Source organism: Pterocles gutturalis, unplaced genomic scaffold (assembly GCF_000699245.1).
Source record: "Pterocles gutturalis isolate BGI_N339 unplaced genomic scaffold, ASM69924v1 scaffold43176, whole genome shotgun sequence".
In the NCBI taxonomy this organism is placed as follows: Eukaryota; Metazoa; Chordata; class Aves; order Pterocliformes; family Pteroclidae; genus Pterocles; species Pterocles gutturalis.
The window spans coordinates 1-19632 of record NW_010104519.1 but is presented as its reverse complement, the minus strand read 5'-3'; the positions used below and the strand labels follow the sequence as shown (position 1 = coordinate 19632).

The 19632-nt window shown below is 34.6% G+C and overlaps 1 protein-coding gene across 1 annotated transcript; it reads right to left on the bottom strand.

The window, feature by feature from the left end:
• Window positions 1-86: 86 nt before the first annotated feature.
• On the bottom strand, window positions 87-19593 carry GUF1 (GUF1 GTPase homolog (S. cerevisiae)). The gene is made up of 16 exons (XM_010087094.1): window positions 19482-19593; window positions 18885-19033; window positions 18603-18683; window positions 16551-16628; window positions 14278-14361; window positions 13736-13800; window positions 12511-12714; window positions 10764-10903; window positions 9391-9514; window positions 8897-9029; window positions 7226-7369; window positions 6084-6217; window positions 4457-4558; window positions 2430-2549; window positions 1483-1519; window positions 87-472 (listed from the first exon to the last, which is right to left on the bottom strand). Exons 1-16 carry the CDS (start codon window positions 19579-19581, stop codon window positions 335-337), a joined length of 1833 nt encoding a protein of 610 aa, XP_010085396.1. The 5' UTR covers window positions 19582-19593; the 3' UTR covers window positions 87-334.
• Between the last annotated feature and the right edge of the window lie 39 nt (window positions 19594-19632).

Genomic DNA, 19632 nt, shown 5'->3' with positions numbered 1-19632 from the left:
GCCTATTCCCTCATACAAAGACTTGCAAAGCAAAACATTTTAACATAATTATGTTTTATTAAGTGTTAAAAGTAAGAAAACTATGAAATACAATGCAAAACAATACAATGAAAGCTTTTAGATTCAGTCAAGTCAAATAACTTTAATTTCACAATAATCTATAAGTATCTGCACATTTTAAGTACATAGTCCTTTCTATTTATGTTCCCATATATATTTAATTTACACCATTTAAAGTCAAATGTTCCCTCTCACAGTGATAAATCATACATTAGCTCATTATGCTACAGTCCACAAAGGGTTGAGAGAATAATCAGATGCATGTCACTGATCTCTATTTGTCAAGTTGTCTCTTTAAAACACGTATAAAGGCATCTCTTGGTACTTCCACATTGCCAATTTTTCTCATCAACTTCTTGCCTTCTGCCTGCCTCTTTAAAAGCTTCATTCTTCTTGTAATGTCTCCACCATACTATGAAAAGGAAAAATATTTTAGTAAGCTTAAATGCAACTACAGTACATTTCAGCAACACAAACCGCAAGAGCTTAAAAATACTCAGAAAGGCTAGTTATGACAAAAAGATTATTTTATACTCCAAGTACTTATCCCAAAAGGCCACTAATTAAAAAGAGCAAGGGAGCAAGTATAAGCATGTTCATTTGGACAACTGAGGGTTGAATTCAGTTACCTAAATATACATTCACATAAGCCTGGCTGATAGTAGACACACAAACCTATAAGATATCCAAATCCCCTTGGAACAGCTGCAGGATGCCAGCTCAGATACAGAGGCACCTTGACTACCACTAAGTGCTTATGTCTAGATAAATTAACTGAACCATTATACAATGTTGAACAAACACCATCCCACGTATGTGCCTCACAGAAGAATTCTATAATGGCTGTGAGAAAGGGACACTTGTTTAATTTTTTCCAACATGTTCACTTCAGAAAGCTAAAGATAAGTAAGAGGCATCACATTTTTCCTATAGCTTTGTCCAGTCTTGCTGATAGTCAACTATTGCATATTTAAGGCCTTGTCATGATGAAAACCAAAGTAAAAGTCTTCTCACAATCAGTCTCTAAAGAAGCACTTTTAGTTTCTTAAATCACCTGGAAAAAACAATTTAGAAAACATGTGACATTACACACACACACGTGTGTGTACACACACACACATACTTTTACTGTATGTCTACAACTATTAGAAAATGGTGAGGAGACAGGAGTGAACACAGACACACTGCTGAGTGTGTAATTTTGAAAAAGCCATTACCCTTTCTGATCCACTCTTACTGCAAGCTGCAACTAGAGGTTACATCAGTTGAATTTTAAAATAAAAGCTTAAAAGTATCTGTTAATATTCTGTTGACACTTAGCACAAGTAGAACTGTGCTGGATTTCAAGGAAGAGTTGGGCTTATCACATTAGCAACACTCTTTTAGGTTTACATACATCAGAAACATGAAAAAAATACCTACACATTTTGCCACAACATTTTTTCTGTAAGCTTTCAGCCTGTAAAATAAAAAACCACGTATATATGTTAACACATTAGAACATCTCCTATATGTGAAGCTAAATACTGAGTTGTCAAAATGCTAAGAGCTGTTTTTCTACTAGTTCTTTAAGATGCACTGGAATCATGACATCTTCATATTTTGTATACAGAAGACAAAGTTCTGAACAGAAGACTTAATTCACATTTCTCAATTCTAGAAATATCCCTTAGGGTGTATAATATGTACATAAAAATTACAATCTTGCCTTTTTATCTAAGATTTCTGCTGTGATTCATAGCGGGTGTTACACATGTGTGTATATAGATATGTACAACCAAATTCTTACAGCATCTCTGCTTGGATCCCTACCTTTAATTCTTTTACCACAACTTAAATCCTATTTAAACAGCAACAGCAAAAATGTGACAAACACAACATCAAGGAAACAGTCTCCTCTAAAGTGAGTGCTGTTAAGAAATAGTTGTGTGTTCAGCGTGCAACGTTTCCTTTGGAAGAGCACAGTTCAGTTCTTTTTTCTGCTGACTGCCAGAGATTAAACTATTCCACAACTAGCTAATTTTTTCCAGTAGTAAGAAACATTTTCCACGGCCAAAGAGGAACTGGACACATGGGTGTTGCAAGTTATACTCTACCCACTAAGTGCAATGCTGACCATAAGCAATTTAAGATAAAGATACTTTTTTTTTTTTTCCCCAATTAAATTTATCAAAGTCTTTAGTCATAGTCACAGCTCAAATATTTTAATTTTCAACAGGTCCAGTTGCATACACAAGAAAAATACGACTTTAGAGTAAAATCAAAGTACTCTAATGTATAAAACTATTTAGGCAAGACATTAAAAGACCATATTTTAAGTAGTTTAAAATAAGAAAAAAAAATAAGGGAAACCAATGGGCTTCACTTACGTTTCTCTTGCAATGATTTTCTTGCCAATAGCAGCCTGAATGGCTATTTCAAACAACTGTCTAGGTATAGCATCTTTTAAACGTTCACACAGGAATTTACCAGTAGCATATGCCTTATCACTGAAAAAGAAATTCACCAGTGTTTTCAGAAAGAGTAACACAACCCCGAAAATATATCCATTGACTAAACTGTTTGATAAAAGGATTTTAGTAGAGGTTTTCCTCTTTTTAACTCAAAAGATAAGCTGATCCGATAATAATTTAACATCTAATGAGTGGTCTCTATAGCATGTTTCATACAAATAGATGAAAAGACACTATTAACAGGTCTTCAAATACATTTAAAATATTTATATTAAACACCTTTATTAACTATCACACTGAAGCCCTTTTGAATACTGTCACAGCTTCAAATGCAATTTTAAGGAGTATTTCCATTCATTGCATGTCTGAACTGTCAAAAGATCTACATATTACAGAAATATTTTTAAAACATCTGGTTTTGTATAACAAAAAAAAAAGGTTTTAATGTACTCTTGTCACCTGCTAATAAAAATTATCCAACTATATTCAGCATCTGCATATGCTTCAGATTTTGGAAAGAGAAAATGGCAAAAGGTCTGAAGAATATACTGAGCAGATACTTTCATAAGCCACTGAAAACAAATGGGTCTCTTCTCTCTAAAAAATCCATATTTAGTGAATATTTTTAGCAACATAGTTTTATATGTTTTCATGTAGCAACAATGCGACTCCCTGCTACCTGTATAAAACAAAGTTTAAGCATGAAGTACTAAAACTGTAATGTTTAATCAACATTACTTAAGAAGATACAGATATTTATGTAATTAGGACAAATAACAATGGCTAGCTTACAGTAATCTCAGTAATTCTTTTGCTGTCAATGTAATTCAGCATAATTCTTTTTATATAGACAGATGTAGTCTATTTACAGTGAGAGGACTGAGAATAACTGAAGCAGGAGGAGAATGAATGCTGTCTACAAGTTAAAAATCTGTCGTCTAAAGCGAAAGGCTATCATTAGTTTTAGTGAGTGAAGCAATTCAGGAGCGCACACTAAATTAATCAAGAAACACATGTTAAAGCAATAACTTAACTTTTGCAAGGCTGGCCACTCCATTTTGCATCTTTTCAAAGTAAGAAATGCAGGTAGATTGCTAAACACTGCATATTTATGAAAAACACATTAAGTAGCAAGAGTTATTCCACTCCAGCCCCATGATCTTTCTGAACAAAGTAAGGGTTTCATTTTCCTATGTCAACCTTCTGAAGTTAAGGAATTTCAAGGATTTCAGAATTGCAGTTATGTAAAAAATATTAAAATATACTACTTTTCAGCAACTACAAGTTAGTATTTTAAGGACAAAAAAACAAACATAACCTCTAAAAAGTCCATTTCCTGATTACTGGAAAAGGATTCTGAAGTTACAGAAGGGAGCCTTATAAAGTCTTTCTAAGAAGAAAGCAAAGGGAGAGGCTAGAAACATGAAGGCATTGTTCTCACCAGCAAACCACTAATTCCTGAGAAACTTATGGAAACGGAATCATCTTAGCAAAAAATTTCTGAGATAGTTACATCCAGTAAGTATTTACTTTCTCCTGGTACTCTGTCTGGAAAAAGAACAACAAACTTCTACAGAATAGGAATTACTGGGAGCATAAAATACTTTTTCTTTTCAGTTTTTCCGTAGTAAATAGTAAGTGCCATAAACGATTAATCTGGCATCTCCTAGACTGGTCTGTAGTTAAATTTTTCCAGCTCCTTAAAAGATCAGCATTTTGCATTACCTTCTCCTTCCAGCCATACATTACCACAAAAATAGATCTAGCACTTGAATGCCTCTCCTTTTCAGATCATCTCCAAAAGTGGTGATGTGGTAAAATCCTCACTGCTCTTTTCATACATATTTGTCATATATTAGTGACATATATATATATATATATGTTTTCATTGTATATTAACAGTAAGTCTCATTTCTTTAGAATAGAGAATCCAGTCAACCTACTTGTGTATGATCGTTGCCAGTTCTTCAACTGGATTTCCATTCAGAAGAATATCCATTTTGATAAGGTCTGCTGCCTGGTATCCTGCATCTTCATAATCAAAACTAAATGAAAGGAGTTTAAAAGTTAGTGATGATTTTGTAAAAATTATATTCTGCATTCTTTTTTCCATAAATTTTAGACACACTTCTTAATAAAACACTCAAACTTGTTATTACAATGGGAGCACAGTTTTTAATAGTCCCTCAGTATGTCTCCCTTATGCAAGACTGGACTAAAATTTACTGCAGATAAATTTCATCTCCAAGGCAAAAGACATCATTCTGTCTTCCAGCTACTAATCAATCAAAAATCTACATTCTTACTGCAATCTCTTTAAGAGTTCATTCAAACACTTCTATCAGCTGGAAGTTCCTTAAAGCTCCAGGCAACAGAACCCTTCAACACAGCTTTTGAACATTAAACGTCCTTTATGTCACACAAATCAAACACTAACACAGGAATGTTTTATTTTCATCCTCTGACAGGCTTTTTATATGACCCCTATTATCATTCTCTCTAACAACCAAGTTTTCCTCTTAATTTTCAAACTGTATTTCTCCTTTGGTAGGTATGGACCTTGCTGTCTGTGTGTCAGTTTGCAAAAAATCTTAAAACGGAGGAGATGCAGAGATAGATGTATTGGAAAGGACTTCTCTCTTAATTGGCTTAGATAAACCATAGTTGTGTGAATAGATTCCTATAGCAGAAGTATGATTATTGAGTGCATTAAATACACAAGCAACATTAGGGAGTCAATTAGGAAATAAAAATCAAGAAATAAGACAATGCAACTTGTTTGCAATCACATCTGAGCTAAAAGGAAAAAAACAGCATAATTCTGCTAATGAGATAGCTTCTTGATAAACAGATTAGTTTTTATTTAGTTGGAGAGCTAGATGCTGAGAGAAAATTCAAAATCTCCATCCTCCTGTTTCTCCTACCTGTCCCTCCTGCCTCCCCACTTTTTGCTTATGCTTCTACTGCAAATATACACAAACCTAGGCAAAACACACCTTACCTTCATAAGGCATACTTAAGAAAACACAAACTCAAATGAAATTCAGTCCTTCAATAAAATTAATTTTTATGCTTATAAAATTAATAATGTAATTCAGTATAACCAGTTCCTGTCAGGATGAAATATATCTTACTAAACCTCTCTACATATCAGGTTTATAAGAGCCACTGAGTCTCCTGTTTATAAGCCTATCTGCCATGGAACATTTTCCCTTCCATTAAACTCAAAAGCTCTTCCTGAACAGCTGAGCATTGTTCTAGGCTCTGAATTTATAAAATCCACCCACAGCAAAACATTTTTTCTCAAAATACAGATGATTTACTTTATTCCAATAATAAAGCATGTAACTAAAGTAAGTGTTGATTGTTTTAAATACAGTTTGTTGATTGTTTTTACTAGCTTAAAAAAAAAAATCAATATTTGGTTATTTTTCCTTTTCCATCAAGGGACAATATGGTAAGAAGTAAATTTTCAGTGATTCCTTTGATAGAAAATGCCCATTGTCATTTCAGACAAGTAAGAACCATCTAGATCTCGCTCATCAAAGGACAAACAAAGGAGGTAGTTACCTTGCGTATCCAGAAGACAGGGACTTAAGAGCATCATAAAAATCCACCACAATTTCATTCAGTGGGAAGAGGTATTTTAGCATGACCCTGCGCTCATCAATGTACAACATATCCTTCTGGACTGCCCTACGATCCTAGACAAATAGAAATTGTTTCAGTTCCCGATGACAGAAGTTCTCTACAGATAAATACAAAGCAAATTAAAATAAACAGCTATTCAGTTACTCAAGAGAACTCCCATACTTCAAGACACAAAGTAACTTTCTTATTGGTAGTTTGCTGAAGTCCCATAAAAAAACTGCAGCACCATCACAAAAGAAGTGGTTGTAACTTAACTGGACAAATTACTCAAGTCTATGCTCTCTAAAAGCTGAATTTCTGAAATCCTTAACAGCTTCTGCTTACTGCTGCCTTTTAAATGCATAATTATTTGTCTATAAAATCGCACTGAAATTACATTTTCACATACATTGGAGTATTATGCAGTAGGACTCACAGGCTCATCATCTTTCCTGCCAGGAGGTGTTCTTATTAGGAATCCTTTTTAATAGATTTTATACTTCACTGTACTGACTGACACACAAGTACTGTATTCTTTTGTATTATGGATTTTGAAATGTTAAAAACTAAGAAAAATATTGTGAAAAAGTTATATAATAACATTCATGGCAGCTGAAACACTTTTAGTTAAAAGTACTGCAAGTACACTTGGGGAAATATGATTGGGCATCACTATCATAAATGTACTCCAGTGAAGTACTAAAAACATGTATGAAGGCTTGGTAAGCGGGGAGAGAAGTTCTATTTCCATAAATACTTCTAAAAAACCAATAAATCTTATTCCCCTGCTACTTATTCCATTCTTTCAGGAAAACAGAACTAGCTATGAATTTGTCTACTGCAGGACACTTGATTGTCACTGAGCTTCATCACTAACTTTCACTATAAGGATTTTGTAGTTCAGAAGTAATTTTACGCATTAAAAGTGTAAATACTCTTGTAAGAAAAAAAATTTTAATGATTACTGACAAAGATACTTTTGAAGTACTAATATCTAGCATCTTGTTATCTAGTATCTTCACTTTAGGTATGATATGAAGAGCTTAAAAATGCAAATGACAAAACTAAAACTATATACTAACCTGACACAAAGCAATTATTTTCCCAATATATTCATGAGGTGTTACAATAGTACCAAGGACAGTTGGCTCTAAATATTCTGATACTGAAAGCTTATCAGGAAACTGAGCAGGGTTGATAATAGTAATCTCTGCTTTACCATACTCCTGAAAAGAAACAAATAAAAAATATACTGTAATTTTACAATTAAGTAGACTGAATAGCAAAGGAGACAACAATAGCATTGAAGACATGCTAAAAAATGTTTCAGTTGCTTGGAAACACTTGTGAATTACACAACCCAAATTTATACTAAGCACAATTTTAAAAGATATTTCTACATCACATACTGAAGTCCCTGATCAGCAGATCTTTAAATATTATTATATAGAAATATTATATTAATTACTTTCACTAGGAAAATGGGGTTTTAAGCATTTTATACAGAGAATTTTAAACAGAAGAAGTGCTTACAACTAGGACTGCAGCCTACGGTTATCCATAGAAATAAGCCTCTCTGTCCATCTTTCCATCTCTCTCCTGCCTGTAGAGCAAAGATCTTCCTTCTTACTCCATCCTGATCCTATAAGGTGTAAGACACAGCTTCAACAAAAGACCTGCTCCAAGTATTCTGCAGTCTGGTGATGGGGACACTCTTCTCTAAATAGAACTTTGGGTTCAGGCTCCCTTACAGGCTGAAGCAGGCTTAGAAATTAAGCTTTCAATTCCTGTGCAAGTGCTTTTATTACCGCTTTCTTGTAGTCCAACATGCCAATAGGTGCTGGAGTTACCCTTCTGAATTAAAAATAAAAGGGAGGTCATGCTTCTTGTCAGGTACATACAAACCTCCCCCATGCACCAAAGTAAGTGATTGTATCACTTCCACTGAGAAGGCAGTGTTCTTGAACAACAACCCAACTTCTGGCACTGTTTGAAAACAGTGTCCCACATCAGCAATACAGAATCACCTCTGCACCAACTACTGTGTCAGCTACTTCATTCACAGCTGCTACACTGCCTAAGTAAGAAAACAAAACAACTAGAAAGAAAAAGGGTCTATGCCTTACACCTTGCAAGTACGGCAACCTTTATTACACAAGGTATTTTAAATTTACAGATATTCTGCTGTGTCTAGAGGTACATGTTGGATAATAATGAGCCAGCCTATTTACAACCTCCTTTCTGTGGGTGCTCCTAAATCCACCTCTCAAACTCAAGCACAGTAATTTTTCTCCACTAAATTCAATGAAGTTTGCAAATGCCTATTTCACTGTGATCAAAAACTCACTTGTCTTTACCAACCTTTGCTGGTCTACAGTAGCATTACAAGCTATTCCTATAAACATTAATATTTTCTGACTGATAAAAACCTGTAAGATTATTTCACTTGCTTTAAACTCAGTCCAGTCAGTATGCACTTAACAATACAGCAAGAAATGTGTCCTTTATTCCCATTTTCAGGGACAGGTGTGAGACACAAAAGTGTCCTTGAAATGAAAGGGGGAAAGAAAGTTGACATTCAAAAAAAAAAAAAAAATCCATTAAATTTTTTTTTTAAGTTAAATATTGGTGTTTCTAATGTTTACCATAAAATAAAATACTAGTCTACACTAAAAAAAAAAAAAAAAGTAGAAGTTTATTATAGGAGGCTTTTAAGCTGCTACTTACATAAAGCTGTAATAAATTTAACATACCTTTATCAACTTTGCTGAGGAAAGAATAGCTTTATATGGAACTGTAGGTGCAGTCAAAATAACAGACATGTTATACTCTTGCTCCAAACGTTGATTAAAAACTTCCATATGTAAAAGACCAAGGAAACCTAACCTGGGAAAAAATATCCTGTTGGTAAAAGTATTTGTATAACCCCCCTGGAATTTCACAGCAGGGTTTCTTTTTCCTCTCCAGCATGCTTACACTGCTAATCCAGTAATATCAAGCACAGTGAAAAATCTCCAAATGATCCTACATTGAATACTATGAGTATCTGAGAACAAAAACTATCAATCACAAATTGCATACTCTGTGCAAATACAGAACATAAGAAATGCTTTTGATCTTCACCTACCATTAATCTGAATTAAAGTTCCTAATCTTGAATTCATTTTAATTCAACCTTCAGTAGACTTAAACTTGCATTCTCAATTTATGAACCATTCAAAAAATGAAAGCAGTATAAATTACTCACCTCCATCCAGCTCCTAAGGCAAGGCTACTGTCACGATGAACAGTTACACTGGAGTCATTCAACGTCAGCCTTTCCAAAGCACTTTTGAGATTATTATATTCTGTTTGATCCGCAGGATACATTCCTGTCAAAACACATGGGATAGAATTGATGTGATAAAGAGCTTTATCTAGTGTATACTTAGCTTTCAAATATGCCTCTTACAATAAACACAGTAACAAAATCAGAAATAGCTTACTTTCTGTTCCAACTTTAAAATGTTAAAAAACAATATAAGGATTTTTTTTCAAAAAAAAATTTAGTTACAATGTAATAATGTTTTAGATTACCTCATAAAAACAGGAATTAACATTCTAACTATAATGGTAGTGATACTGTACTCATCTAATCCTTCACAGTTGTGGAAGATGCACAATTGAGTATAACCACTATTTTGCAGGGCTGCAGCATAGACATATAGCTTAAGCATAACTGAATAAGCAGAGAAATTTCACTGAGACGTTCCTTCAAAAATAAGGGTTAACGACAAAAAAACACTTTCACATCTAACAAAGCTGCAAACATTTCTATATTTTTTTTAAATTAATAAAAGCAGCTGTCTGTATAATTTCTACCTGAAATAGATTTTACTGTATCACTTTTCTCATCACCACATGTTCAGAAAATGTTGATTGCTCTACACCAAGAAACAACACATTATTTACAGTATTACACTTTTCTATATTCAATGACAGACCTCCTTATCTCCATGAGATAGTTCAAGTGAGTTTTACACATTCCCTCACAACAAGTCTAGAAAGTGATTTCCAGAATTTATTTCTAAAGCCATTTTCCATAGTATCTGTAGTAGTTACTGAAGCTGGTGGAAACAGCTCAACAGAAATATACAAGCTTAAAAAGTCAAATATTTTACAGAATCATTCTGAATATTAGCTTTGGCAGTTTACCATGTTTAATGAAAAAGAAACAGCTGCTAATTTCTAAAACAAACAAAAAAAAAAAATCACAATAATTATGGAAGCCTGATTACCTAGATGAAGAATTGCCAAAAATGGACATGCTTTTTTTAAAGCCCCAACTCTTCTTTTCCAGCTATCAAGAGTTTACTGGCATTAGAAGCAATAATCATGGTGTAAAATACATGTTACTCTTGTATTCATATAAAACCAGTCAGCAAATATTATTAATCCTGTCTGTTAAGTCACAGGGAAAAATTACACAAAGCCATATAAATTACATGCCTCTTTAGCTTAATTTTGCTAACATTCTAATCCTCACAACTCTTAATATACATATATATTATTTTAAAAGCTCTAATAGCTCTCTTGTTACTGGAAAGAAGTGATTCCACTTTATATTAGCTTACTCCTCACCTGCAAAAACCATTGGCTTCGCTGACTTAAAGCCAGGCAAAGGCTCCACTGGCTGTTTATACAAAAACAGTGTGTCTCCTATTTGGGCTTCTGTTACTTCTTTCATTCCAGCAATCAGGTAGCCCACCTGTCCAGCATATCTAAATAAAATTGGCATTATATGGACATGCTTCTTGACATTATTAGTATTTCTGCTATTTTTCCCACTTGACTTAGCTCAGTTAGAAATTCAAATATATTCACCCAAGATATATATAAAAGCCCATGATCCAGATTTAAGCCATTTCTCCTCCCAGTCGTGAACTTTGTCTCAAGGGACAAACTATCTGTTGACTCAAGTAGTTCTACTTCCATTACAGTTAAAGAATACATTTATAGTTCTAGATTTTGAATTCTGTGCTACCCCCAGTTTGAAAGCTGGAGCTAGAACAAAGTTCTCAGGCATCTAAGACAGAACCAGAACAGTTCCCAGCTGCCAGGAGAGCTAGTTTCATATACTAAGAGGCAGAAGCAACAAAAGACAAATGCCTTCCATCAGCACATAATACTGTTAGGAGAGGAACCCACGGCAGATAAAGATTAAAACACAGTGTACTGGTTTCAGCTGGAACGCAGTTAACCTTCTCCACAGAAGCCCCATATGGTACTGCATTTTAGATTTGTGACTAAAATGGTGTTAGTAACTTATCGGTGTTTCAGCTATTGCTGAATAGTGCTTGCACAGCATGAATGCTTTCTCTGTTTCTCACTCTGCCTGTTTTCTCACAGAAAACAGGCTAGAGGTGGGCAAGAAGCTGAGAAGTGACAAAGCCAGGACAGACAACCCAAACTGACCAAAGAGATATTCCATGCCATATAACATGATGCTTGGTATTAAAAAAAAAAAAAAAAAAAAAAAAGAGTGTAGCCTTTCGAAGGTGGCTGTTACTTGTAGACTAGAGGGCATCGGTCTGCTTGTGGGAGGTGGGGAGTAACTGATTGCCTTTGCATCATTTGTTTCTATATATTTTCTTTTTCCTTCACTTATTAAACTGTCTTTACCTCAACCCATGAGTCTTTCCTCACTTTTGCTCTTCAAATTCTCTCCCTCATCCCACTGGAGCTGAGAGAGCAAGCAAGTGGCTGGTTGGGTGCTTAGTTGCTGGCTGGGTTCAACCCACAACACACAGTAACATAGTCTCACTGAGAATCTCACAAGAAAGTCATTAACACACATTTGGATGCAAACTGATAAAGCTTCTCCACTAATTCTAAGTACCTGATTTTCTTCCCACTGCTGCCATGAGGAGCCAGTTTCTGGAAGCTGTTGCATTCATGGATTTTAAGTTTTCCACCCTCAAAACATGCTGCAGCAATAACTAAGTTGAAGCCCCATTCCCTTGTACTCTCAAACAAGGTAGTTCCTAGAAATAAATTGGACAGCTGAATAAGAATACCAAATGCTAGTCTTAAAAAAACCTAGCTGTCCAGAAGTTCCATGTACTACAGAATAGCTTCCTCGCCCTAGCAGTGCCCAAAAAAGCAGTCCCCAAAGGTTTCTGCCACGGCATGCCCAAAATGTGAGAGACTGACATTGAGCATAAAATTACAAATAATCATCATAAACCCCACCACCAAAGAAAAAAAAACCAAAAAACCCAGACATCACACAGCCTTTACCACTCAAAGCAAAAATTAATCAGAAATGCAGGATTTTGTATCTTACACCAATTTATTATTTGTTCCACTGCAATAAATTTTTACTTACAGCTTATGCGTTGGCTGTTCATTTGGAGTCAGAATTCCAACTTCATTAACTTCATATCTTTTCTTTGTATGTGCAGACACAATTTTATCCCCTTTCTGAATCTCCCCACCAAACAGTGCAATGTTAGCTACGACACCTCGGTAGTGGTCAAAGGTGGAGTCAAACACTAAGGCCTTCAAGGGATCAGCAGTATTACACTGGGGCCTGTCACAAAAATCAAAATAATATATTAAGCAGCGTGTTTTTCATTCAATATTGAATGAGCAAGCACCCCCACACCAAAAACTTCCATATTAATATAGATAAAACTACCAATAATTTTCAATAAACACATACCAGACAACATTTCAGTGTTTCACTACGTATTATGCAGCAAACCTTTACATTTTATTTCCCCCCACGTGCAACAGCAGTACAAACAGAACAAAAACAAATGCTTATCCAACATATCCATTTCGCAACAGGTGAAACTGATGCTTAAAATATCGTATTATGGGGGACAACAAAAATTCATCAGTTACATTCCAACAGCTGAGTTTAAAAAAAAAAAAAAAGTCCCCTGATATTTTGGTTTTGCCATCTTTCATAGAAAGCTAATCTCACATTTTCACTGTAATTTTTTTTAAACTATAATTATTGACCAAGAAGAGGACTACAATTATTAGCCAATAGTAGGAAAAAGGTAATATGCTGATGGAAACAACTAGAATTTAGCAGCTTTGTCATCAAGTTCTTAGATAAAAGTCTATTTTAAAGGTTGGGTTCAGGATTTGAAACTCTAAACACAGCAGATTTCAATTACCTTTACAATTTTAGCATGCAATTTTCAAAAGGAGTAAAAGCATACATCCTCAAACACATAGTTCCATGGAAGCTATAAAAATAGTCATAAAACTATCACCTTTAGTGGCTCACCTCTCATCCTTCATTTCAGACTGAATTAATTTTCCTCTCTCACTTCTTAAGAATAAAGAACTCTTCTCTTCTGATGCTCACATACTCATTTTTTAAAAGGCATCTCAACTCTGGTGTCATTTTTTTCTGATTTGCAATTTGAAACTGACTTAACCGGCTCCGACATTAGATTTCTCTCCCATCTCTTTATGAAACATTGACTTTAAATCAGATTAATATTAAAGTGCAAAACTACCGCCAACACTGTATACATGTAAGTCATGGTTTCCTAATTAACCTTACAAGGTCTTATAATTAAATACAGACTTACGGTGGAATCTTTTCAATGACCTTTTGAAGAACTTTTTCAACATTTGTTCCTTGTTTAGCAGAAATCTAAAACAAGTCCAACAACAATTTTATAAGACAGGTGTCTTACACTCATTCTGTATCTATTAAATAGTGTCACGTTTACTTAAGACAGTTTTGGTGGCCAAAGATAATACTACCCATAAGAGCATTCTGAAGCATACTGAGTGCTACTAGTATGAAATGCTTATTTGACTATAAATTACTCTGTAACATATTTTTTCTCTCCTTCTGAATGGTTATAGTAAAAATGACAACAATAATGAGAAATAATTCAAAATTTATCTGATGCCATTCATCAAAACATACTAGAATTTTTCACCGAGAATTATGTTCTCCACTTTTGTTTTCCAGGAGACAATCTTTAAAGAAATTCATGTACATCAGACAAAGACATGCAGACAGATGACACCGTGCCAATTTACTAAATGTACGTGTCTTTCATTAGCCACAAAGTATATATAGTTACAATCAGCCATGTTATAAAACTTTAAGAGATCTTACCCTTACACATTCATCTATAGGGATATCAAATAGCTTCTCAATTTGTTTTTCAACTCTTTCAGGGTCTGCATTTTTCAAGTCAATCTGAAAAACAACAAACTGCTAAATATACAGGCAACCACATCTTCCATATGATCCAGTACTGTATCTTCCAAATATACAAGTCAAGGAAGCTTTATGTATTTATGAGTAAATACTGGTTGTCTTCAGGAAAAGTTCTTCATCAAGATTCATTTTAAAAAAATGTCTTCCTTGCTTGACTTCAGAAAGGATCCTCTCTGTAACTGACTATTTTTTGTTTGTTTGATTAGGCAGAACACCTTTGTCCAAAAGACTGTAAAAATCTTTATTTTACAAGGTAATTCAAAAGCATAAGTGCTACCTATACTGTTTATAGGATCAAGCATTAAGTCTACAACATACGTCTACAAAAAGCAATTATTTTCAGCTAAGCAATAACTAATCTTGTGATTCCAATCATACAGCCCACAAAAATTGTATAAACCATAACATTTGGATTTCACTTAAAACTAAGACTAAACTTTATAAAAATATTGACCTGCTACACATATAATCTCTTCTGTGCACCACCATTAACAAAAAGAAAAAACAAAACACTAAAGCACATGGAAGAAAATATGGATTATGTTAGCAAGAACCTTCAGAGCTATTTCTGTAAAAAGCCACTCAAAGATTCACCAGAAAAAAAAAAAATTAAATGGAAGAAATTCCAATGTTCATAAACTGGTGCATTTAAATTATTACGGGCTACACAGGATTATTACGTACATTCCAAATTATCTAAGTCCTTCCTATCTACACACCCTCCTATCCACAGATAGGAGTCTTACATGTTCTCAGGTTAAAGAGTCAACTGAGAAGTGACACAGAAATTATACAAGTTATATATCGCTAAGGCAAGTATAAATACAAGATAACATAAGCTTACGCTGACAGCTTTCTAAATTGCTCACAGCTGTAATTTCCAATTTGAAAACCACAGCTGTTAAAAATCTGGTATTTCAAAAAGCAGCATTCATAGAATCTTTTAGGTTGGAAAAGATCCTTAAGATCATGGAGTCCAACCGTAAACCTAACACTGCCAAGTCCACCACTAAACCATATCCCTAAGCGCCACATCTATACACACGTTCAAACACCTCCAGGGATGGTGATTCAGCCAGTTCTCTGGCTAGCCTGTTTCAATGTTTGACAACCCTTTCAGTGAGGAATTTTTTCCTAATATACAATCTAAAGCTCCCCGGCACAACTTGAGGCCATTTCCTCTTGTTCTATCACTTGTTACTTGGGAAAAGTACCAACACCCACCTTGCTACAATGTCCTTTGAAGCAGTAGTAGAGAGTGATAAGGTCTCCCTTCAGCCTCCTTTTCTCCAGACTAAACAACCCCAGTTCCCTCAGCTACTCTTCACAGGACTTGTTCTCTAGACCTTTCACCACCTTTGTTGCCCTTCTTTGGATGTGCTCCAGCACCTCAATGTCCTTCTTGTACTGAGGAGCCCAAAACTGAACACAGTATTCGAGGTTTGGCCTCATCAGTGACGAGTACAGGGGGACGATCACTTCCCCAGTCCTGCTGGCCACACTATTTCTGATACTAGCCAGGATGCCATTGGCCTTCTTGGCCACCTGGGCACATGCTGGCTCATATTCAGTCAGCTGTTGACCACCACCTCCAGGTCCTTTTCCACCCAGCAGCTTTCCAGCCTGCTTGGAACATGGCATAGCACACGTAGGTTAATCTGCACCTTTATGGCCATTCATGTCCAAATGCCCATACCAGTTAAACTTTCTCACCTGTACTTAACGTTGAGACAATCTGAAACTCTGGAATGCCACAGCTTCAGTTTATTCTCATTAGGATAAAATACACAGTACTGAAGTGGTCAGTTGTTTTTCATACCATAGCCCTTGTTTGCTTCAAGATTATTTATTTGCAAATTTTAACTGGTTCTGATTTCCTTATCAAGATACAATTTACACAGTGCTTCTGACTTTGATTTACCATACAGACTCCAATAATAATTTTTCAGTGCTGCTTGTAAAATGCTTCTACATGTATTTTATTAACTAAAAACTGAAGTTCACAGCAATTACTGTAAGATATTGAACAGAGAGCAAACACACAAAGCTCTTGTTACATTCTAGTTATTTTTTCATTACATACTTCCATTTGAGGATACACTTCTAATCAATCTTCTACACATTTAAACAGCCAACTACTTAATATGAAACTCTAAAACCTTTATTACCTTATTTATGACAGGAATTATTGCAAGCTGTGCTTCAAAAGCAAGATAGAAGTTTGCCACTGTCTGAGCCTGAACACCCTAGAAAACAAACATTAAAAAAGTTTAACATGGAACCTTCCTGAGTTTTGGTGGGTTTGGTTGGGTTTTTTTAGGCATAATATAAGATTACTTTGCCAATCTATTCACTCCTTTGTTTGGGGTATGGAAAATAAGTAAAGGTTATTGATTATACACATTGCTGAGAAAGAAAATAACATTCCTAATTATAATTTATCATAATCTGAATATAAGTAGGCAACTAATAATGCTGTACGTGTGATCACTTACTTGGAATTATGTATAGAAGAAATTATTATGCATACATTATGCACCAAGAACACATTTTTGTGTACTTTTTTTTTAATGAATAGCCAAGATCATAACGGGGACCTCAAAAACCATATTATTTGTCCACAACAAACTATTCACAAACGGACTAAGACAAAGAAAAAAGGATGTTTATCACGGTCATAAGACAGTAGTTACTCCAGAGGGCAGGAACCTTCAACTTACCTTACAGTTATTTTCAAAAAAGAAAACAAATAAGGTTTGTACCTCACATTTATTTCAAAAGGATGGCAAAAAGAACAGCTCTGATTACAAGATTACCTTCCAGATCCAAGTAGTAGACAAGGGAAAACAAAGACATAGAGATGCTAATGCATGAAAGTATAAAGCCTAATATCACAATTGGACCAGAGAGGGCAGAAGGGGGGATGGAGGAGAAGGAAAAAAAAGAAGCTACTGATTGTCTTTCCCTTTGTTTACAACAGATCAAGTGGCAAATTACTTAAATGGGGATATTCACTATGGATATATGGGCCTAACTTTTTAGGCACTGTAAAGAAGCAGCAAAGAACATTTATTTAAAAACAAGCAAACAAACAAAAGAATGCAAGACCTAAATCTTGAAAGTTACCTCCAGAAATCAGGCTGGCAGGAGAAACGTTAGCAATTATACTAAAAAAGTTGAGTTTGTAAGCATTCTGACTGAAAAGCAAATACAGAATACCAAATTGTCACATAATATTTATATATGACATAAAAAATACATACACATTAAATATAAAAATATCAGAACATTTAGAAAACATACTTATTACCAAAGCTTACTTAAGAAGTCTGCTTGCCCACCAAGCTAGGAAGGAGTTCATAATCATCAAAAGTTAGCCAGTTAGTTGTTTCTTTTTTCATATAACAAGGAATGGTCAAATAAATCATAAATATGCCATAGAGAAAATTATCATCAAAATACTTTGTGATGATAATAGGTGTCCATATTTAAAATCATGATCCCATAATCCTCATATTCTAGTCTGCCGATTCTTTAAAATGTTTCTAGCACTGTACAAATGAAAGTACAACTAAGATCTCTAATTTCACTTCCCCCCTAGTGTGGAATTTGTCTGTAAATTTATGGGAGTATCACCTTACAAACATTTTACTCCCTCACCCTCCTGCTTCTCCTGAAAGATCAGTCAAGAACCTATTAACCTAGTGGCTATAAAAACTTCCCAAGTTTCCAGAATAAATTCATTCATATTTGGCTTATCGTGTCCTTCAGCTTTTATGGTGCCAGTACCGGCTTGTGTTCTAGACAATGAAAACACAACAGCAATTAGTTATAACTAACAGTGTGGGTTGGCTGAACGAATCATCAAGCTTTCCAAAAAGAAACTGAAGGTACTCAAATGGGTATTAGTACAACAGCTACAAGTTTTCAAGACTGTCATTTGCGAAGTTCATACTCTATAAAAAAGGAAGATGTGATTCTTCATTAATCCTATGCTTTTATTGCTACGTCATGGAACTGCACTATCAACACACAAGTATTTGCCTCTACAATTTTTTTAAAACTCCCATTACTCTTCTTCAGCAATGTAATACTTTTATGGAGATAGATCAGGGGCAAAAACACCAATGCAAAAATTTTAAAAAACCCTGATCTTCTCTCAAGCTTGATTAAAGAAACTGCTGAAATTCTAAGTAGAAAACAAGAATTAAGAACTCCACCTCATTTGCATCCACTACAAGTATGACACCTTGACAGGCAGAAAGCGATCTTGATACTTCATAGCTGAAATCTACATGGCCCTGTGGAGAAAATAAATGTTTACAACTTCAGGTATTTATAGAGTCTTTTGCAAAGATTTCTATATTATGATGTTTTCATTTGTATATGTGGTCACAATTAAAAAAAAAAATGAATAAACATAGGAAACCAGAAATCTCCTATTTTTAAATATAAAGACCTTTAGCTTCGTGTGATTTAAACACTGTTTATACTTAACTTACTGGTGTGTCAATAAGATTTAAGAGGTAGTTTACTCCTTCATGATTGTAAAAGAGAGAAGCAGATTGTGCTTTAACTGTAATTCCTCTTTCTCGTTCCACTTGTAGCTTATCCAACACTTGTTTATTATGGTCAGTTTTAACAATTGTTCCTAAGACAAAAAAAAACAGGTTTATTACCTCATTTAGTATATTAGCTCTCATAATAAATAATTCTTCAAAATGCCATTAACCAGGAGAACATGAGACTTGCAGTTGCAATTGAAGCTAATTCATCTGATGAAGCGAAACTTAGATTTTAATTTAAAAATAAAATTATGCTTAAACTCTCAAGATTGTTTAAATAAATTATTACATACAAAGTTATATAAAATACTTTACTGAATAAGCAGGATACAAAACATCATGTAAGTCTAAATCAGAGATTAAGAAGTAGCAAAGATTCCATTCAGCGCTCATTAGTTCTGATGCTTAAAGAAAATTCATCTCCAATCACTGGAGCACAGCTCCAAGACCCACAGCTAGTAACAATCAAAGCTACAGAAACTTACACATCATCTTATATGGCAAGAAAAGGTAGTAGAAAATGAGAAGACTTACCTGTAATTTCCAACAATCTGTCTGCTAGTGTACTTTTCCCATGGTCAACGTGAGCTATAATACTGAAGTTTCTAATGTTTTCAACAGGATACATCAACATATCTAATTTTTCCTGAAAAACAGAAACCAAGCTGTGTGGTGTGGTGGACAC

What these genes read in the sequence shown, in the direction of transcription:
- GUF1 (XM_010087094.1), bottom strand. Translation starts at nt 19,581, where the DNA reads ATGTTGATGTATCCTGTTGAAAACATTAGAAACTTCAGTATTATAGCT. An exon ending in CTATAGATGAATGTGTAAGG is followed by an intron (nt 13,801 to 14,277) that starts GTAAGATCTCTT and finishes GACTTGTTTTAG; the next exon opens with ATTTCTGCTAAACAAGGAAC. An exon ending in AAATAATTGCTTTGTGTCAG is followed by an intron (nt 6,218 to 7,225) that starts GTTAGTATATAG and finishes CTATTTGTCTAG; the next exon opens with GATCGTAGGGCAGTCCAGAA.